Source organism: Nesoenas mayeri, assembly GCF_963082525.1.
Source record: "Nesoenas mayeri genome assembly, chromosome: 11".
In the NCBI taxonomy this organism is placed as follows: Eukaryota; Metazoa; Chordata; class Aves; order Columbiformes; family Columbidae; genus Nesoenas; species Nesoenas mayeri.
In genome coordinates, this window is record NC_137563.1 from 14,186,423 (window position 1) to 14,209,270 (window position 22,848).

Consider the following 22,848-nt stretch of genomic DNA (forward strand, 5'->3'; position numbering starts at 1 on the left):
GCTGTAACAGGCAAGGACATTGCATAGCCATAACTGTGTTCTCTCATGGTCTTAATTATCTCAAGGTAATGATGTGGAGACAGGGGATAACGTATTTCAAAAACGTATTTCAAAAATGCTGTTATAGGTATTTATTCTGAAATTTCTTTCAAACAAAAGCATCTTATTTGGTTTTAACTCCTTTGATTACTAAGGAATGTACTGCTCATGACAGATGCACAAGGTTGCAGATGAAGGTGTGCGTGCACCTAGGCCTGTGTACCATGGTGTAGGGTTACGGCGTTCCCTTGCCCAGGTCCAGGAAGAGCTGAGCATCTGAAATGCTGAAGTCCACACCTGCAGTCTGGCTCAGGGCCAGCTGACTCCAGCACACCAGACTAACCTCCTCCTTGGACCTTTGGCACCAAGGCTGACAGTGTCACTCATGCACTGGGCTGCACTGGGTTTATGCCTCTCACTCAAGGCAGTTTGGGTCCTTTCAGATCACTCTGGTACTTGTTTCCGGAGCACGGCTAACAAACTGACAAGCCTGAGTGGCTCAGGAATTGCAGCTATGGGAAGGAGGAGAGGACGGCATCTAGCTTTTATATAGAACTCTGGTTCGAGCACTCAGAGGTGGGTACTGGAAAATGGGATGGAGTGGCCTCCAGTGCCTTCTGTGATATCTCACTCCCATTTTCCACTGTCTGGGATGTGGCTGAGTGAAAGATGGACCCGTCTCGGTCTCCTCTCAAAGCCCCCCTCTCCGCGCTGCACCCCCAACACCCAAAATTCCCGGGAGCAGAGGGAATGCCACCCTGCATTGGGACCCCAGCGTCCCAAGGACAAATTCATCTGGGACGGCGTCCCACGGCGACCTTCCCCGGTTTCACCCCACGCGAAGAAATCGGGCACTTTCGCGCAAGAGCCAGCGCAGAGGCGCGGCGCGGGGGAAGCGGAGCCTCATAAGCGTCTTCCGCGAAGCCGCGCTTCCCTCCCCGGCCCGCCCCGCTGGGGCAGCCCGGCCCCTGCGGCCGCCCGCGGCCATGTGCGCGGGGGCGGAGCGGCGCCGCCGGCCAAAGGCAGCCGCAGTCCGCGCCAGCGCGGCGGCCGCGGAGATGCTGCGCTACAGCTCGGGGCTGACGGTCACCGCCACCACCTCTCGGAGGCCGCCCGGCGACGGCGGCCGTACCCGGCGGAAGGTGCGCGGGGGGGCGGCGGGGAGGGAGGTCCCGCGGGCGGTGTCGTGGGGCGAAGCGGCAGTTTGACACCCCCCCCTAGGTTACTTGTGGGGCTTTTTCTTGCATATTTTCGGTGCTTTCAGGTGAAACTTGCGGTGTGTGAGAACAGCTTCGTGCGCGTTCGTAGTAGGTGCTGCTGGGGTGTCCCGCAAGGCTTTTTGTAGTGCTAGTCCTTGGCCGTTCTTCTGGAAACCTGCGAGGAAGGGGTGCTTGTGCTGGAGACTTTGTCCCCCACCTTGAAATGTACTTTGATGTTTACAACTGAGAACTTTCTTGTCGAGGTGCGATCTATCATGAGGAAGCTTATTGTAATATTGTAATTACTTCGATGGCAATAGTAATTTATTTTTATAATCATTTCCTCAAATACAGAAATATGACTTACTGATGTATTTTTTGTAACTTTCATAAATGTGATAAATAATAATGATGTATTAATCTGTTAGGAAATGCTTCTAAAAAGTTATTAAAACACTGGCAGATACGACATGAGCATCTCTACAGCCACCCTTCTTTAAACAGCCCTTTTTTGCTACTGTAACCACACTGCTGCCATTCTGAGTGCGCATTCCACGTGTGAAGAATTAAATCAAAAGAAGTGATAAGCTAGTCCTTACAAAGAAAGACAATTATGTGTTACTTCTTGAATTACTTAGTGATTGTTTGCACACTCCAAAAACGTGAGTTTATAATTGAAACAATGAAGAATGTTATGTCGTCGTGTTTTGCATGATAAGGCGAGGGTCAGTTTCTTCCACAGAAAAAGTCCCTAGCCTTCATAAAAATGAAATTGCTCACGTACCTGGAAAAATTAAGATGGTTTGGAAATCATAGTTATATTCCCTACATGTCTTTTGCATTCTCATTGAGTTTTCCTGGTTTAATATTTCTTTAAGAAGTTAAAGCTGAGAGAGTTTGTGTTTAAGTGATAATTTCCTTATTTTCATGCCCGTGATATACTTGCTAGGGATGATGTAAAATGAACTGTATTTGATACATTCTCTTAAGGAAATCAGTAAAAACCTAACTTGCAAATAAAACCAACTGGGAAGCTGCTGGTTTTTTGTTGTTTTTTGGGGGGTGGTTGTTGTTTGTTTTTTGTTCTTGTTCTTTTTTGTTTTGTTTTGTGAAAAGTGGCTCTCTTACTATGAGTTGTCAGAAGAGGAGAGGAAGACAGTTAGAATGACCGCTGAATAAATGAAATATGTGTGTCACATTCCTGTGTGCCTGTGGTCACAGGAAAAGTGCCCTTTAATTGTGTGGGGAATCTCACAGCAGAGATTTCATAAATGGAGCAGACGAATCAACAGATAAATGACCAAAGTACTTTCTTCTTTGCTTTTTAGGACCAAATGAAATTAAACAGCAGTTCTTTTCTGTTTTCACCTTCAAACATCTAAAACTGGCATTGGGGCTTAGGCAATGAGTGTTATTTTTGGCCATTGAATTGGTAGGTTAGCAGATAGTTACTCAACAAATGTGTTATCCCCAAACCATTTTATTATCAGATATTAGAAAGACCAGCAATGTTAAATTCTGGTGACGTTAACTCTAAAGTTGATTTGAAACTAGATCAATATTGAACCACATCTTCCCTGTGGGGTACTGTAAAAATCTTGGAATGGGGCTGGTTGCTAGAACAGCTTGTATTTTTCTATTGCTGTACTAGTAGCTTTGATTGTTCTGTGGAATCATTGTTTGCTATTTTAATGCTAGCTCTGCAATTATTTCAGTACATAAATAACTGTGATCAATGCCTTTCGGAGTGCTTTGATATTTAGAAGAGAGGAAGAAGAGGCTGAAGAACATCACTCAAACCGAATCTATCGTCTGTATTTAAGTTGCACCCTAGTGATTTGAGTAGGATGGTAAACATGAATGTGGATTGTGGATCTGGGCCATGAATTCTTAACATTTTTAACTAACCTAGATTGTTTTTTTTTTTCTTAACTGCCATATTGCAGTAGCTCTCATCTATGCTGTCCCACTAACCTCTTAGAAATTCGATAATAGAGGATGTCTTCATCTGTTAATTTCCATTGCGGTCAGCAGACTTTTGCTGTCCACTGTTGTGCTGGCCTGAACTTGTCAGTCTTTGTTTTCCTGTCTGCATATGTGTTTCACAAATGATGTCAGATGAGCTTTGGAAATACTGCTCATGGGTTGTTGGTGTCAAAAAGCCAGGAGCAAATGTAAAATGTTGGCACTTAGATTGTTGGCTTATCAAAGCTACAGATACTGCAAATCAGACTGAAATCTGATAGTCAAGAAAACCTGATACCTGGTTCTTCTTCTACACAGTCTTTCTTTGTAAAAATTATGCTCACAAAGTTACAGTGTCAATGACATAAAAGTAGGGTGGAAGACATGTCCATCCCTGTTTTTCCTCACTTGTTCTTACTGTCAGTAAGCAGTTGAAGGAAATTGAATCACAGCATTTTCCCTGCAAAGAGAGCTCTCTTTCATTCTCCTTCTCGCTTTCTCTCTGCATAACCCTCTTTGTTTCTGGAAATTACTCCTTCATCCTCAATTGCACATTATTCTGCCACTGTTTGGCACTAAGTTGAGGCTTTTCCTGTCATGATTTCATTTCCATTTTAAGGCATCACTGCAGCAGTGTTTTGCCGCTGGGGGAGGGCTTGCTGCGACTCCCATGTGAGTCTGCCCATTCATTTGGTCAAGTAAACTTGCCGACAAATGTACAGTGTGTTGTTTTTTCAGGAAACATTGCACAGCAAGAACAGTACAGGTACAGCACCCATAATTGCTTCTGAAGGTTAGATGAAAAAGCAGTGCCTGTTATTTTTCCCTTCCAATCTCAACAGTTTATTGAATTTTAACAAATTGGTCTGTAGTCCTGTCCTTAAGCGGAGTGCATCATCTGTGGCCCAGGAGGAGCAGGAGTGAACGGCTACTTTATACATTTACTGTTGTTTCTCCAGAGTGCTGAGGAAGTCTTGTTGTTGTAAACAATAGCAAGAGTACAGCCTGTATAAGTTTGTCCTAGTGAGGAATTGGGTGGTGCCTTGCTGCTGCCATACAAGCCTCCATGGGCATGACTTCAAGGCTGGAATCCTTAGATGATTGCCAGTGCCACCCTCTGTTTGGCATTCACATGCAACAGGCTGCAAAGTAAAGCATTAAAACTTATTTTGTATCAGAAATACTGCCAAAAATATGATACTGATTTGAGGTGTTATTAAAGTAAGGAGCTAGTGTGGAAATAAGGAAGTGGGGAAAAAAAAGTGATTTGGGGAGTAATAGAGAAGGCAATATGAAAAGGGCAAGGAAAACAGCTTAAACTATAGTAGACCTTTGATTGTGCAGTGAGTTTAGGCTCAACGAATTCCTGTCATTGATTTATATTTCCAATCTAGTAATTAGGATTTGACTGCCATCTGTACTGGGCTTCTGTGACTTTCTTCATAGGAACCATGTAACATATCAGTTGCTGTAATGTGACAGGCAGTCACGAATCACTAACTGGGATACAGGTACAGGGATAAGTACTTGTTTACAATCACTGCACTGTAAATCTATAAGTATGTTGGCTATAATTAGTCCCATACTGACTAACAGGCAAGCCATTTGCCAGCTTCAGACAATCATACACAACTTCTTTTCCTCCTAACTTTGAGTTGCCAGTCATTTTCTGTTTCTGTTTATTTGAGCTATTTTTCATGTTGTCTCCTAACAATTCTTTCATTCCTTTTAGTCCGGTTTTCCTTCATTTGAAATCACTATAAGAAAAATTTGGCCTCACCTATCACTTCCCACATAGCACAAATTCAGTTTTATTTCCTATTTATGGGTCTGGTCTTTCTTTGTTTGCCTACATGGAGGAATGCCAGACTCCATTTCCCTTCTTGTTTAAAAAGGGCATGTTTTAAGAGGATAGAGCCTTGCTAAGTTAATAGGAAGAAAGAGCAGAGGGAAATGGAAATTAAATAGATGAGAAAAGGTGGTATTAATTACCTTAAAAATCAACAAGCTCCAAAGTTGAGGTTATTAGTAATATATCTTGATAACTAACTTGTAAGCAGGAGGTACCTCCAGCTTCTGCAGTGTGTGGGAAGGGTCTGGTGTTCTCAGAACAAACATAGCTGGCACGCAGTGTCAAAAGCCAATGTGCAAGGATTCATCATTTTTAAGTGCATTTAATTGTTTCAGAATACTTAGCAAATACTGCTTTTATACTAAGTTTTGGGTGTTTTGTGTCATGTTCTCTGTGGCTTGTTGTTCTAGATTTGCTAGTATATGGCTGAGTGAGGAATTAGCGGTGAGGAGCCCACTGCACAAAAAGTAGCCTTCACAGATGTATCTTAAGAGTAGGTTATATTTCACCTTGATCTTACTATAGATGTTGTTTGGTTGGTTGGTTGGTTTTTTTTAATTTCTTTATAATATAGACACAGCTCATGTATTTTATAGGAACTTTATCTCAGGAGGCGTTCCTTATTGGTAGAAGGCCTTACAGACCTTAAAGACCAAACTAAGAGAGGAAGATGTAAGGCAATACAAAGTAGCATTTTTTAATATAGTAAACAGCATACTAGTAGTCTAAACACTGTTGATTTGTTAGCTCAGCAGGTTTAAAGAAAGGCTGGAAGAAAAATAGAGAAGTTGCTGCAGCTATTTGCAGATAGTTCTTTCCATTGCTTTTGCTTGAGAAGAAGAGGGACTTAAGACCTATTTGAAAAGTTGAAAAAGGTCCATTGTTTGGAAACAAGGAAAATGAGAATCCTTGTTATGATGCTGAATAGTGGTGCTCTGAGGAGGCTTTACTGTAAAGACCCTTGAAAATGAAGTCAAGTTAGCTTAACTGGTATGAGAGGCAGTTGGAAGGAGTGAATTATAAAATGATAACGTTTGAGGTTATGAAAAAGACTTTGTTGCTGTGCTCTGAATGCCTGGGAGCAGAATGTGGTTGCCATTTTCAAGGCAAAAGGAAGTGCTGTAATGACCAAGACATGAACTGTGAACCTGGGCAGGTGTAATGGAAAGGTGGATTTCAGAGAGCATGGCTGGAGGCAAGTGTTATAGTTAAGAGAAACTAGAGAGATCTAGATCAGCTGAGATGCTGGGCTATAGAACAGTGGTGATGGCCCACAATAATCATGAAAGAAATATTTTAGACATTTTGAGTGAGAGCTTTAAGAGCCCTGTTTTTTGTAAATAGACAGCTGGGATTTCACGGGAAGGTATTGTGCAGCTTCAAATTTGGACACACAGGTTTCTCATTTCATTATTTGTGATGCTCTGTTTAGGACTTACAGCTGTTTCTCACAAAATTGTTGCTTTAAAAATATCATAAGGCCAAAGATCTCTCAGCCAAAACCAAGGCAAGCTGCAATTTTGAATAGAAAGGTATCCACCTTATTGGCCTGTTTCCTCAGAAAGAGAATGGTTATTCTGAAACCAGATAGGAAACAATATCTCTTAAATTGTCTCTGAAGCATTTTGAAGCTTACTTCTTAAGAACAACTGGTATGTATCGGATTTCAATAATATTTCTGTTCACATTCAGTGGAACTGCAGTACTTGGGCATCCTTGAATCAAATACTTGAATATATACTGAACAGAAAAGAGGCATTCACTCCAGAATACATTTTGTTTCTAAATAATCTCTTTTGAAGATTAAAAGTATGCCAAATCTGCAAACAAAACTGGGTTCTGTTCACTGTTCTGTTATCTTAGCTCTCAATGTCATTTATGAGTACATAAGAACATGTTGTTGATTGAAATGGATTTTTGCTATTTCAGGTATGTAATTATGGGGATGCCCTTGAATTATTTCATGCCAGTTAAAAACCCCTCCAACCTTTAAAAAATTATCTTCTGTCAGCTGAAGGCAGAAGAGGGTAAATTAAAACTTGAGTATAAGAACTAGTATAGTTCATTCCATAAAGCAAGTCATTAAAGTAATTTTTTGTAACAGTTAAATCTAAAAGCAAACCTTTGTTTTTCTTTCAGATGAATGTCTGTAGGTTACGCTTAACAGTACCACCTGATGAAGCCTCACAGCCAGAACAGGGAGCAAAGGAACTTGAAAGAAAGAAAAACGTAAGTTTTAAGAAACAAAACTAAATTCTGTATAAACATTGAGTAAATGTTGCTGTCCACAGAAGCTGATATTAGTTGTTTTGGGAGTCCAACGCCCAGTCATCTGGGAAGAACAAATTAGGAACCTGAGCAAATCAGCTGTGAGCTTTGAGCCTGAGCCTTGGAGTGGGGGATAGTAAAACTGCATGTAAAAAAGGGCAGTAGTAGAGGAACAGCACAGAGATTGTAGGTGATTTGTGATTAGAGTTACCTCTAAAACTTGATTATTTAATATTTATTTATTTAATATTTATGTGTTAAAGAGCAGGAAACTGCTATCAAGAGCAGAGTCTTGCATTAAACAGGATCTTGATCCTCACGTGAATGTGCCTTAATGTGTATGGGAGCTGGCTAACCTGAGACTTAGATGTTTCACTGCATTGGCTAATTTTCGGAAAGCAGGATGTACTAATAAGAAATAGAAAATAAAGAATTCAAGGTTGTTCTGGAGTGAAAGTGATTTGAAGGTCATGTGTGTGAAGGGTTCAGAAAGGAGATTTTTTTGTCGAACCAAGTAGTGCGTACACCAAAAAAATCTTACAGCTGCTCTGGTGGAGAACTTGTTCTTTAAGAGCTGTTTCAGAGCGATAGATGATGTTTAATTTGTCTTAAGGATGGAAACTAAAAAGGGAACCTGGACAACATTACCACATTTACACTTTGATAAACCAAAATCAAACAAGAAGTTGGCTCAGTTTACCAGACCAAATGGCTGAATAGCAATAGGACATACATACTCAGCTTTTCATACGTTTCTCTGGCAGAGTAATAGGTCCTTGAGGATCCATAAATATTGCTTACAGAATGGATTAAAGAGGCCTTAATGCAAACTAAATTTGGGCCACCATTCCGTAGTATTAATTCATTTTGTACAGAGGTGTTCAGCCATAGCACTTAGAGTAGCTTCCCCCACCACTGACTCAGTCTCTGTCAGTTTGTATTTGCCTGCAGAAACCCTCAGACTGGCCTAAGCATTGCCCTAAGAGTAATGTCAGTTTATTTTTGAGGAGGATAGATATTGACTCATGGCTTACTCACTTTGCTGAGTAGTGTAATAATAAGAACGAAGTGTGAATGATTAGGGCTTGGGAAATCTGTAGTGACTTTCTTATGTGACCAGTTTTTTTCTCTGAGAGACCTTGTATTTAATGAGAGCTATATTTCCCCCATAATGCAAGCAAAGGCATGTGGGTTTTATATCAGAGAACATTAAGTAGAGGATATGAAAGATAATAAATATATTATTGGGCTCACCCTCTATTACAGTATATTGCACAGTGATTTTTAAGAGATGGGTCCTGCTTAGTTGAGACAAAAAAAAACGTATGTAATCTAATTATTGTGTATTTTAAGTACTTTTCTAAAAGTTCAGTGCTTGTACATGATGTAAGGAGTTTTAGAAAGCATACAGGTGGCCTTCAGAGCTAGGTGGGATCTAATTAGTCAATTTTATAGCAATTAAAAACATTGAGTAATCATGCCATCTTCTTGTGTTTATGGTCATTGTGTAATTTAAAAAATATCCCTACAGATTGTATAGTCAGTGTACGGAAGCAGCTACAAAAAAATCACTGATTATAAACTTCTTTTTCCTCATGTCTCTAAAACAATGTATTACTTGTACATTTTTATTGTCTGTGTAACGTATTGCTTTCTGTATTTGATTTAGTTACATAGTAACTTACAGTGAACACAGGGCTTTTGACTCTTCATGTTCTGATACTTGCATCTAACTGCAAATTTAATTAAAAAAAAAAAAAGGGCATCTCCTAAAAGCAGCGATCAGATATCTCTGCTGATCCACACATGTTCAACTGACTTAATGAAATTGCTTAAAGCAAATATTAGATAATCCACACACAGTCCTATGAGAACTGTGCCCTCTTCTTGGAAATAGGGAGGACAGAAATTAGGGAGCTGCTCGGTTTTCTGCCTTGCACGTTATAATTTAAGGTCAAAAAACACAGCTTCACCAAGAACCAAATTTGACAGCAGGTCTCTTGTTAGAATCCGGAGTTCTGTGTTGTTTTTAAATGCTGAGAAAATGGGAACATGGAAAATGTTTTTGGTATTTAATATATATTAGTGTGACTTACAGAAACTAGCTGCAGGGGCGATGTGTGCGACTGTCCATTTCTTGCCGGCGTGCAGATGGGCAGTGTGAGCCTGGCTGCCAGGCACTCTCCTGTTGGGGCAGCACAAGTGCTGAAGAGAGACAGACGTCCCTGCGCTGCCTGCTGCTGCTGAGGGACAAGAGCCGAGACCTTGCTGTGTCACAGGCAATGCCAGAAAACTAAAAATACACCATGGCGTGACATTTGGTTGTAATCTCCTCTCTCGAATCTTTCATTAGAAGGAGCTGCTTTTGAGCTGCCCCAATGTGACACAGTGATGGCTTACTGACTATTTGTTACATTTCTGTGTCTTTCTGGGGCTCAGTACCATTAAGAAATGTTTCAGTTGTAAAATCAGCCAGGGAACTGCACAGAAGCTCTTGCTAATACCGATCCTCCCAACAACTTCTTTTGGAGCATGATGCCTGATCAGAACTGATTCTTTGTTGGTTATGTTAGTAGCTGCTAGCTTAGCCTTTTCCATTGTAGTCCAAGTTCATCAGAAAATATACGCTGTATTTTATTAAGTATGTATCAGTGCACTAAATTTCTAGATTGACTTTTTTATTGGTATACATCCATGAAAGAAAAATGAGGCAGTGTAAGAGATTAAAACAAAGTGATGGGTCTGGGCAGTTTTGTTGCAACAAAATTGCTGCAGGCATTACTGTACTAGGATGGCCTCTCCCCATTTTTTTGTGAAAGGCTGGCAGATGGTCCACAGTTAGAAGTTGATCTCAGAACTGAAGAGGGATTGAGCTTGTGTTCTAGTGCATTAGGCTAGATTTTTATATTCATATATAGGCTATGATACCTTGAAAGAAGTAACTGAGACCTGAAGTCAAAAGCAGAGGCTAGCTGATTTGATTGTTCGCTTTTTACAGGCTAAAAGCCTACTGCTAAATGTCTCTGAATTGTAAGCACGTGAGGTAGAGAGAATCTGAAACTACCCGGTTTTTGTTCCATTACTTCTGTTAATGATAGACAATGGATGACAGTAGTGTGAGGCTGTTTACTTCACCATGAAGTACAAAGGAATATTGTGCTTGTCAGATTGTATGCAAAATCTGCATGTCCTGAAGCCTGCCTTGTCTTGCATAATAAAGGGCTACCAGACAATTGTATTGTCCCTATTTGGGACTGGGCTTATTTTTATCTATTGGTCTCTTTCTTCACTGTCATGGCTAAATTTGGAAGTGTCATTGGAAGCTGCAGCTAGGCATTTGAGGCAGAATATGGAGATATGTATAGGCAGATTTTTGATTTTCATTTAGACACATGGACAAGAGAATGAAAATGAGATAACACTGTAGAAATTTGTGTTACGTTCTTGTCTTTGTGGCTTTCAACAGATTTTAAGCAGTGTTTGGTCTTAAACTCCAGTTGGTACTTTGGTGGTGCATATCCTCAAACTCTTTAATTTTGTTGTGTTTTGAAAGCAACACAGCCAAGAGGTTAAATGCGTTTTTGCTTCCTAAGCAGGAATACAGAAGGAAACTTTTTTCCTCAGCAAAGAAGTAGGCTGTAAAGAAGCCAGAAGGGGAATTTACTCCTGTATGTGATGGAGAGAATCAAGCAGAAACTTGCGTCAGGGCTGGATCAAAGAATAGGAGTGCAAGGATCATGGGGCTGTTGTGCACACTGAATCTAGGACAGTGCCTGTTTTCTCTGCTGACCTGCTGCTGCCAGCCCACTCCCATCAGCATAGCAGAAGTCGTGTCATTACGAATGTGGTTCACCTGCTACAGGTGGCTGATGTTACTGTTTCTCAGCCTCTCCAGCACTGATTACTTGATTTTTTGATGTGTACGAATTAAGCAACATCTTCATTTAAAACAGCACTGCATCAAAACCACAGAAAGGATCCCACTGACTTCTGTGGTTACTGCTGGTTTTGTTATGTCTTATTCTCTTAGTGTATAAATATTGGTATTCTGGGTATGGATTTCATTGATTAGATAGGACTTCGTATAATGCCTGTCACTTCTGTTTTTTGAGGTAAGCACCTAAATTCTACAGTTCAAGGAGCTTAAAAGATGGAATGTGTTAAATGATGCTTCTTATTTAGCTTCATGAATTTAAGAGCACTCATGTCTATGTTTTGGGATATTTTCCCTATTTTAATACTATTTGTATGTGAAGCATCCCTAAATGTAACATGAGTTTAATGGGCTGTAGAAGAATATGAAAAAACATAAAACCACAGATACCTGTTGTCAGAGCACGGTAACTGTCCTTGGTGAGATCAATATTATAAATTTGTCATTTTACTGAACAGAAAATAGGTAACCTAAGTAGCAATATGAATGTTCTTGTTCTTTGTATAACTAGCGAACAAGCAAAAGATAACTGGATATTTCAGAAACCTCTGGAATGTGGCAGTTGAGGAACAGATAAAGCCTTGCTTAACTTATATAGTTTTGGTTAAAGGAAGAGTTTATAGATGGTGTAGGTAAATACAAGATCACGATTTAGCAAAATTTTATGGCCATATGAGTACTAAACACAGAATTGTGCTAATTGTTACATTTATTTATTTTTTTTCCTCAAAATAAGATACCTCTTTTGTTCTTCTGCTTCCAGTTTTGGGGCAGGGAGAAAGTATAAAGTGTGGGGTATCTGGCTTTCAAAAACTGATGGAGATAGACTAGGAAGCAAATAATCCCACATAATGCCAATGGGCAATGCAAAAAGAAGCCAACAACTCATATTTAGGTGTTGTTTTCATAGTGTCTTTGCTTCACCTGTTTCATACTACTTGTGCTACTTCCTTGGACAGAGACATAAACAGGATGCATGGCAATTATCAAGGCTTTTGCAACCTTGGGGTATAGGCTTCTGTTTTAAATGTTTATTAATTAAGTAAACACAGTCTGTGTTTCTTTAGTACATGCTGTGTGATCACACCAAGTGCAACATGACTGTTGCTGCAATTTAGACAAAGCATGTTCCTGGAGGCTGATGTTGTATTTGTGTGCATCACCATGATACTTTCTTGCTGTTAACATTGGGCTGTCATATAACTGGCTGTAGATAAAAAGAAACATTCACAAATTGCTTAAGCTAGGTTTACTTTTTCAAATCAGCAGCTCACATTAGAAAGGATTTTGAGGTCAATTTGGGCAACAACTGTACTGGTTCCAGCAAGTGCATAGGCAGGTAGGGAGCTCGCTGATATTTTGACCTTAAACAGCAATGCTTAACTAATCTAACGAAACCTTCATCTTCAAGTGCTTTTCTGGTTAGTTTTAAAGTATTTACTTGCTCCTAAATACTTGCATGTATTTACTTATTCTGTTATCGTCACTGACTTACCTCACTGCGGATCAGAGTGGAGACAGGCAAGGACCTTCTCAGAAATCTGAGTTCTGAGAATGGATACATATGAGACATTGAAGAAAACAGTGAGAAGTATGTGACTTTATAATCATTCTGTAGTCCTTGGGGATGTGGAAAATCCAGAATTTGTGGAAGAGGAAACATGGGAGAGAGGGGATGTGATAGAGGAAGAACAGAGGACAAGGCCGAAGGATTAAAAAAAACGCTGAAGGGAGAAAAATAAACAAGGGTGGGTGGAAGTAGTTTAAGAGAGGAGACGAACTGGCAGAAAGTCTACTCAATGCATGCTTAGCAATGCAATTCTGTGGAGCAGTTTGAGAACTGAGTAAGTTCAGCAAGGCCTCCTTTGGAGGCAAAAGTGTATTAAGAAAAGTCAATAACCCATCCACCTCTCAGCCCTGCACTGAACAAATTTTTGCTTATTGTAACCCTTCCCTTAAAAGGAGACCACATCAGGTTTAGCCCTTTTTTGTCAGAGCATATGCTGCACCCTGAAACACGTGGTCATTGAGTAGAAATTAAGATTTACCAACCAGAGAAAAGGGAGAGTATAAGATAAGCATAACTGGAACAGAAAGCAAGGTAAAAGACTAAAGAAATGTGAGAGTAGTTGTTTGTATAGCTGTTGTTCACACACGTTTAAATAAAGCAAGAACCATAGTGAAATTTTAACAGGTGCTTGCCTGGGGATTGTGATACGAAGGAGGAATAAGAAAGGGGTAAAAGCAATATCGTGCATTTTAAGTAGAACATAGTAGAACTGGAGCACTCAACAGATGATGGAGATTCTTTTAATCTTCTGAAAGAGAAGTGGCAAAGGCATCTTGGGAGGCTTCTGCAAATGTAGACAACAAGCAAGTTTGGCATTGTTGCAGGAGACATGTATCCAGTCTAGCAGTGTGCGTACTTAATCTTGCATGTACTCCCCATTATAATGTGAATTTGAGTCTGTTCACCTGTGAAATATGTAAGTGCTGTGGGTGATTCTCCAGCTGCAAACCCATTGGTCTGAATTTACAGGCCTTTCTTAGAGGGGAAAAATAAATCCTTCAAAACATTACTTAGGAATGTGTTTATAATATTGTAAAAATCATAATTTTCATACAGAACTCTGAAAACAGCACTTTAAACAATTCAGCTAATGTTGTGGAGGCACAAAGGATCTTGGTAGTTGCTGGTATTCAGCTGTTTGTCTCATAGAGAATGAGTGATCATGGGTAAAGGGTTTGGATTTATGAATTCAGTGTCTGGTGCCTTAGTAATCTTTAGACAATCAAAATGATGATTCATTTGGTTGTCAGGAAGATGGAAACTTGTATGTAATCCCTTTATCCAGATGCAGGGGAGGAGCTGCAATGAAACTGTCAAAGAAACTGTACAACCCTGGAAGCAAACAAACACGAAAAAGCTTTGAGTGCTGTCCCCATCTAGTTTCTGTATTTGCTCTTCAGTAAATCATGTGGGGGGGTTTTTGTTTGTATACATCCAAACAGCAAAACAAACAACCCAATAATATATAATTATGAAACTTCTTATTATCAGGATATGAAGCTTTGCTTATAGTGTTTTCAAAGTGCAAAATTATTTCATTGGTTGCCCAATGTTTTTCCATTAGGGGGTTTTAAGGCTTTCTTTTGAATGACTGCCTATAGCTTTGTTGTTTGTTGCCTCAAATATTGCTTATCAGATGTCTGCTCTGCGACGTTTCCCTTCCAACCTTGCACACCCAGAGTTTCAGCAAAATGGTTAAGCCGTTATTGATACGGCAAAGGAAAATGTGTAGGATTTACAACGTTGAGAAAGTTTGTCAGTGCCGTGAGGGAGGGACACAATATAAAACAAATGTCTATCTTTATCTATTCTTCTTAATGCAAGTAGATTATCCAGTTCTTTTTTCCCTTACCCGAAGAAGTATTTATTCTTACATTGCCACCACAGTTAAGTTAGTTTGGCTGCTGAAAGTGCTACTGGAAGTGCTACCGCTCTAGAGTGCAGATGCTATTGTCACTGTCTGTCATGGTGAGGACTGGAGGCTCTCTAGGGTGCAGCTGCAGATGGATATAAGATGCTGAGCATCTCTTCAAGCCTCTGTTTGGTGTTAAAGAGAGTATTTAGACACTGCTTAGACTCTTAATTTAGTAAAGAATCTCCAAGTTTGTCAGTTTTCATACAGCGTCAGTACTGAAGAACAAGACAAAACCAGACAAGGTCTAAGGTCAGTGCAGTAAAAATTCTCAAATTTACCCATAGCCTGGTATATTTAACATGAGAAAGTTCAGTAAAATTATCTATAACTGATTTGTCCCCAGGACTGACCTTTCAAAGACACAGTGCAAAGCTAAGCAATAACAGCTGTGTTTCCAAGGTTGTGTTTAACTTTCTATTCAGAAATAATCACTAACTTTAGGTTCCTAGTCTGCAAATATTCAAAGTTAGGTAAGAATATTCTCCCCTTCTTTTTAAAAGCCATATTGTGGATATCTTAATCTAAGCTAGTTGTTTAGATTCTTTGTAATCAAGAAGATGCTAAATTATTAATGATACTTCTGGGGAGTGACTCATTTCAGGTGATTGCTGTGGAGGGCTGTTTCTCTGGGTTGGTGAGAAGGGAAGCTAGGTGACTAGTCAGGTCAAATGGTTACATCTGACCTTGCAGATATTTATTTACATGCTAAGGGAAATGATTTCTACTGTTTGCATTAGTATTTTTATTAATGAGATGAATAAGAGGAATCTTGCAAATAGTGCCTTAAAGTAAGACATACAATTATTACTTTATAAAATCTTTTATTAAGCTTGTGAATTTTTATATTTCCCGCAGCAGGGAGTTTGAGGAAGCAAAGGTGATTCTGTGGTTGCAAGAGTTTAAAGGGAACTGTGAGAACTGACATGCTCTGGAAGAATGCAGAAAAGTAGCGGATGTTGGTGAATGAAAATAAGGCAGGATAACTTTTTCCTCTCACGTGCCTCTACCTCTCCTTGCACAAATCCCATCTATTGTGTCTAGTTGCACCTATATCACTTCCATTAAAGTCAGTGGAAATTAGACATCTCTGTCATCTCTATCAATTATAAATCAGTCGCTGATCTTCCCAAAAACATGAAGGATGACAGTTTGACCCCAAAACATTTGGGAACTAGTGTTCTTATCTACTGTTGTGCTTTCCCTGTGGTTGGCTTTTTCTCCTGAGAGAGTTACTATATTTTTGTTTGTTATTTTTTTAAATTCTAGTACTGATTTTAAAATAACATTTACCTTTTTACTTTTAAGGACCTCTGCCACGTACCAAATGGCATGCCTCCAGGGAAGCTCTCTCATGGGATGGTATATGGCGTCGTACACCGAACTGACAACAACCATAAGAGAGAAATGGTGGTTTATGGCTGGTCAGCTGACCAGCTGAAAGAGGAGATGAATTACATTAAAGAAGTGAGTTACGCTTTCAGCTTCAAAATTTGTCAAATATCCTTTCTATATATTCGTGTAGAGCTGTTGGTTTATGTGGGATGGCTGATGTCTAACCCAGAACCTTAATTTGAAGTGAGAACCTACTCTGAAGCTAAGGGCTTGTCTTGTTAGTATTCAAGCTGGACAAAAAAGCATGCTGTGTACCTGGGAACTGTGCAGTCCAGACTCAAGGCCTCTGTGCCAGTTGATGCTTGTTAATACTTGCTAACTGAGCTATGGCTGGGCAAGCAAACTACTACAGATCTTGGGGTTTCTGTCCTGAAGCCTTCATAACTTCAAATGTGATACAGAAGAAACTATGTAAGCAAACACCTGAAAGGATAAACTCTCCTCTCTTCCTCTGCTTCCCTGTCCCCAAACCCCCAGTTTTTGAAAAGGCTCCTAAATTAGGTGACATAGTAAAATCACTTGGGTATATTCCGGGGCAGCCTTTAAATAGTCACCCTAATAAGAATGACTTTGTACTACTTTCTCTGTGCATGTTCATTTATCATAATTGGCAGAAGCTGTCCTAAAAGAAAAAAAAATGCATTTCTGCTGCTGCTGCTTGAAACTCAGCATCTCTTTGCCTGTCAGCCCTTGGCTCTCTGGCTTTGGCAATAACCACCTAAATAGCCCAGGGCAAATAATTTGACCTTCTCTTCCTATCCACCTTCACCACCCAGGGAGCTATTGGTCAACGGTTATCATGTTATGCTGATTCAAGTGCAAACTGAGTTGATATAAAAGGGAGGAACACTGAGTCAAGCCAGCAGTGCAAAAGACTGTAATTATATGTGGTTTGAGCATCTGCCTGGTCTCTAGCTATCAGCACTTGCTTCTCTCCTGTATTACTCCCAGTTAGTTAGCTCCCAGCATTCACCACCGTCACCTGTGCTCACAGTCAGGGTTTGTCACTGCTGCAGCAGGAGAGGCACAGGAGCTGCCCTGGCTGCTGATTTCCTGCCTGGGTGGTGTACCTGCCCTCCTGAGGGGTGTCTGGGGATGAGTGAGCTGCCACACTGCAGGTCCAGCTCCCCCGGCTGCACTGTTCTGGTGCCTGGTGCAGATTGCTGGGACTGGGACCATTTCCCTGCTCTTTCCAGCTCACAGCTGGCTTGTGGCTTGGAAGGATGTGTCAGTTGAACTGCATATCTTGCGTGTGTGTGTGTGTGTGTGTGTGTGTTCAGGATAATTAACCTTTCAGCAAAAAGTGGAAAGGACACGGGAAAAGACATGCTGGCCCTTGCTCTCCTGTCTTCTGGAAGCTGTGTTCAGCTATGCAAATTTGTGAACTTTGGTCTGCCAGATAAGTTCTGTCTTTAACAGTAGAGTCCCAAAGGGAGCACGTAGTTTGGAGTAGGCTTGTACCTACTCCTTGCATGGATTTGATGGCCAATGCCCCTCTTTCTGGGAGGGAGTGGGCCTACTGCAGAGCTGCTGGAAACATCCCCTCTTGTGTAAGGTCTTACTAAAGTTTTCCTCTTGCTCCTGCCCCAAGCCTATGCGGAGAGGAGGTAAGCTCACTGCCCTAGATTATCTGCAGTCAGTCGGTCTTTGATAGAGGTGAAGGGGAGAGGCAGGAAAGGAGGTCGAATCAAGTAGCTGGAAGGTAGACTGTAGGCAAACATTTAACTAGTGTTTACAATATGTGCTCTTGGTTCTGTGCATGATCGCAATGGCATTTGAAGCCAAGCTGACTTCCAGCATGCTTTCTTTTTCTTTGCAAGGTATAATTCACATCCATAGTTCTTAAATAAAATCAAATTGACTACTCTGTTCTTCAGATTTGAAATTACATTAGTAAATTTATGCTAGTATATTGTTTAGCTCGCCTAAAAGTCTGAAATTAAAGGGTTTATCTTCAAAGGATACTTAGGGAAAACTAATTAACCACTTTAAAAAGTATGCAAGTGTATTAAATCCATGTGGGGATGCTTTTTTCAGAAAGAAAACATTATATGCTCAAATTAGTTTTAATTCCTTCAGTAATCAGGTTAGAAGGAGTTATGGATAATTAAACTGAAATAATGATCTAAATTATTAATTTACAAGTGTTAAGTGTGTACAGAGAAGTTTAGAATTACTTGGAGACATTTATTCCTATTATCCTTACGTAGACAAGTCTTGAGATGTAAGTTTTTGTCTTATTCTTAAGAGTAAATTGTTGTTGATGGAAAGTAACGATGAAGGATGTAGGGAAAAAAACAATTAAGTCCTACTATAAACAGTATCATCAATAAGTTTGAAAAAGGCATTTGATTTTTCTGACACCAGGTGAGAGCAACTCTGGAAAAAGTAAGAAAGAAGATGTATGGTGAATATGATGAAATGAAACGAAAAATACAGCAGCTTACAAATGAACTGAAAGTAAGTATACGTTCATTTGTAGGGAAAGCATATGAAAATAACTGCCCCAGTGTTATCCAGAAACGTTTTTTTTTTTCCTTCAGTAGAACAGAAATAATTTCTCAAACCACTCCATTGTTTTATGTGATATCTGTACTTCTCTTTATTCATTTATTTTTCCCTCCAGGAAGGTAAAGTAAAACAGTAATGCTTTTGTGTATGGAATTACTAATTGCCTGATTCTTGGAAATAAAAGAATAGCATTGTCTGTGTATATTGTTATTTAGTGGAGATGTTGGTACCAGTAAGCTGCCAGGTGAATTGCATAAATAACTTACATAATTAGGAGTAACATGCGACTTGGTGTCATTTCAACAGACTTCGCTCTGTTTTACTGACTGTATTGTTTAAACACTGTAGTCAAAGAAGCAGAAGTATTCTTTAGTATTAAAGTACATGACAGTTCTAAAAGGTACTTACTTTTTGGTTCTTTACTGAACCTTTCGGTGGTCATTTGATGACCTCTTTCTTCTGACATGCTGCTTTAGCAATAAAAGTTGCTGCAGTCTGTAGAAGTATCCTTCATACTAAACTGCTGAGGTCTTTGGTCCACAAAATCTCCCTGAAAACTTGCTGTGGATTTTATATTCAACATTGATTTTTACAGCCCTAGTTCAAATGAATCTTTGGCAATTAAACATATGCTGACTTGAAGGGACTGGGACCCTGGTTTGTGCCCTTCTGCCATCCTCATTTGGAGACTGTCAGTTCTCTGCGTGCTATGTTATGTATAAAGATCAGAACTTGCTGTTAAACTGCTATTTTTATTCTCCAGCAATTAGTCCCTCTCTCTGAAAAAAAAATCACCCTGACTTGAGAGGAGGAGGGAGAGGAAACTGAATTTCTGTAAACTGTGTTAAATAGTCTTAATGATGCCAACGAGGTGAGTTCTCCACCCAGTATGCATGCAGGCAAATGCTGATTCAGATGCAGTTTTGCTGTCTTTGCTGCTGATACTGAGTAGCAGTGGTGATACTCCGCACTTCCAGACCTTCAGTGGAAATCCTGCATGAGTCTGAACATCTCAATTAAGGATTTCTGACTGGCTCTGACAGAATCTCTAGTTCTGAAGCAAATTAACACTCCTTCTGACATAAATGGCACGTTATGAGACACCGTCCCCTCTTTTTCAGTAGGTAGCCTGAAGGAAAGCACAAATGTTGTTCTACCTAATAATATATGCTTGGTTGGTTGGTTTTGGTTTTACATGACTGCATCTTTCATGCTATTTGGGGATTCCATTTTAAATCCTTTATATGCTCTTTGCTTCAGCTTTGAATCACTATGCTTTTTCCCCATCAGTTTCCAGGACTACTTTTTGTTTATGAAGTTTGTACTTCCAGTATCCTGCCCTGGGCAGTGTGCTTCTTCACACGAGTTCTTATCTTGTAACTTAATCTTTCCAAAGCATTTCTGCTTTTGTTCTTTTCTTTCTTTGTTTTCACATGAGCACACCTTTATATAGGGTTCACAATAACTACTTGGCTCCTGCACCCTATGCTGACCTAATCTGTGTCTGATTCTGTTACTAAATACTAACTGTTCACCATATCAGTCCCTAGTGTTGTCATGTTTTTATAAAGAAACAAATCTGGTCAATGTAAGAATGTGAGTTGGGCTGGCCTCCCTTTGTAACATTTTTTTTTCCTTTTATTATTGGATGGCTCATCATAATTTACACTGTTTGGGTTTTGGTCTCTTCTTAACCGATGCCATTTTGTGCCTTTTCATTTTTTTTCCCCATCCAGTTTTTAAGCATGTGTGTGTCCATAACAGAAGATGACAAATTTTTGCACTAGAAGGCTCTCTACTGACTTTGCCTACTTGCTTTGTATTGTTTCATCCTTAAATCTTCTTGATGCTGCTTCTTTACATACCTGAGTAGTCAGTTCCTTTCTAAGTAAGGCTATTCCAGAGTTCACCCAGACCTTTCTCGATTTCCTCATTTCTTGCATTCTTCTGCTTTTCGCTCTGACTTTTTACAGTCTGCCTGCTCTGTGTATATAAACTTTATGAACAGACATCTGCCAAAGGTCCTCTTGTCCTTTCAGAAAGAACAGCTTTTACAGTGATTACAGACTAGCAATAAATGTAGATACTTGTGCCTTATTTCTCTTAGCATATTTGGATTCTAAGTTCTGTTTGTTTGTCTCTGAGGTGCAAGAAATGATTTGAGGCCTATGTATTTTAAGCATCCTAGCACCGTGAAAGTTAAACATGGGGTCTTTTTCTTCTGTAGCTCCCATTGAAAGAATAGCTGAACTTGATCATTATTCTATATAAAACTTCTTTTTTTTTGTTTTTTTTTTTCTGCTCAGGTGACAAATGCTCATCAGGAATCCTTAGAGAATCATGTGCGAGTGCAGGCTGCAGCCTTAGATAGCTTTAGTGAAATGAACAGCTCCTTGACATCAGCATCAATAGACTTGCAGGTACATTTTAATAGCTGTTTAACAGCTGACAGTTGCCTTTCTGACATGGATTTGAAAGCATACATAAGACATGGATAACAAATATAGATTCTAACACTAAACAAGCCCATAAAATACTGTCTTGGATATCTAAGGCAGCTAATTTAGGAAACTAATTTTAAAAAAATCTCCTACACCTCTGTTTTCTAAAAACCTGTTAAAAATAGTGTACAATAAAGAGGAACTGATGTGCAGCAAACTAATGCCACTAGTCATGTCTCTATGAAATATCTAAGCTGAAATGTGATTTGTTCTGTATTGTGCAAAACAGTACATCTCCTGGCTTATTCCTGCCTTTGCTGGTCAACGGAAGTGGAAGTGGCATGTTTGGATGCTAAACACTTGTGGGAATTTACATACCTGTGAAATGTGGGGGGAAGGAGAAGGTGGGAATTAATTTTGTTTTAACGACTTCCCACATATCTGATGTGAACAACTTACCTTCCCTGCTTTATCGTATGTCACAATTTAATATGTATAGCATGACCCTTGGAGAGAAGCAAGGAGGATTGTTGGGAGTAGCATTCATATTGAAATGTATCCATGTTCCTTTCTTTTTTTTGTAGTGTTCCAGGACTTGATTTCACTGAGCAAGTTCCTCATGGAAATACTGGGTAGCAAACTAAGTACATCAAAAGCGATAATTTAAAGTGTTACATCTTGCAAAACTGTTCACGCTGCATTGACACTTCAGGAAACTCTTAAATTTTGTGTCTGTTCCATAATCTGTTGATCATATTCGTTCACCAAATTATTTGTGCTTTTAAAATGTGGTTTGCCTCTTTCTTCTAGAAAACTCTAGTGGACGTTACATTGGAGAACACTGATATAAGGGAACAGATAAGGAATTTAAAACATACACATGAGCAGTCTATGGAAAAGCTGAGAGAGAAGCAAAAGCAACTGGAAACAGCACAAATTGAAAATCAGTTACTGAAATTAAAGGTGCAGTATATAAACTCTCCTAACAATATAGCCCAGTAAGAGCATTACGAGTATGTTAAATGAGTTCTTTGGTCTTATTTGTGAAGGGTTCTTCATTATTCATGCATTCATCATTCCCTAGAACTGACATATTTTTGTGAATCAATACTGTTTTAATAACAAAGAATCTCAGCTGGCAGCGGTCAGTCTTTCTGTAACATGGGATTACCATTCAGGAATGCTGGCAAGTGTAAATTCAAACCATAAAATGGTGTCCATTGCTGTAAGTAAAGGAATATTATAGCTCTACACTGTGCTGTAAGGATTTCTTTATGTTGAATTTGTTTATTTGATATTGCACAATTTTTTAATAGGTAATCTATTAAGTCTTATAAGGATATGGTCAGCAGATACATACTGTAACAGCAGGTATCTTGGAAAGAGAATTATGCTATTTCTTACAGAAAAATGCAAGGGAATAAAATGTGGACTGGAAGGTTTTATAAACCAGAAAGCTTGACTGTTTTCTTCCTTCATCTGCCAAATATATTCCTTTAATTTAAAACCAAAGAACACCACCATCTTCTGGAAACCTTTGTCTTTCTTAAAATTGCTCAAAACAGAAAAATTTGTGTAGAGTACTGTATTAGAATTTATGAAATTAAGGTGTCTGCTGGTTTATTAATGTTGATTTTTGTCAGACGATGTTTCTTTTTGGCTCTCTCGTGATTTGCATTCATGCTTAATGATGAATAGTTACAAAAGAACAGTAGCATAAGTGCATTTTACTTGGAACTCACGTTGTAGTTTCCTCTCATAG

General features: G+C 39.4%; 1 protein-coding gene across 1 annotated transcript in view; it reads left to right on the forward strand.

The window, feature by feature from the left end:
- Positions 1-1,001: 1,001 nt before the first annotated feature.
- The window catches only part of MYZAP (myocardial zonula adherens protein), a gene marked incomplete at its 3' end in the record, with an annotated part of 44,648 nt that continues 22,801 nt past the window's right edge, over positions 1,002-22,848 (forward strand). The window contains exons 1-6 of the mRNA XM_080351128.1: positions 1,002-1,181; positions 7,195-7,284; positions 16,048-16,206; positions 18,502-18,594; positions 20,952-21,065; positions 21,897-22,049. Of these exons, the coding sequence (XP_080207254.1) occupies positions 1,026-1,181; positions 7,195-7,284; positions 16,048-16,206; positions 18,502-18,594; positions 20,952-21,065; positions 21,897-22,049 (765 nt within the window). The 5' untranslated portion in view covers positions 1,002-1,025. The remainder of the gene's footprint in view (positions 1,182-7,194; positions 7,285-16,047; positions 16,207-18,501; positions 18,595-20,951; positions 21,066-21,896; positions 22,050-22,848) is intronic.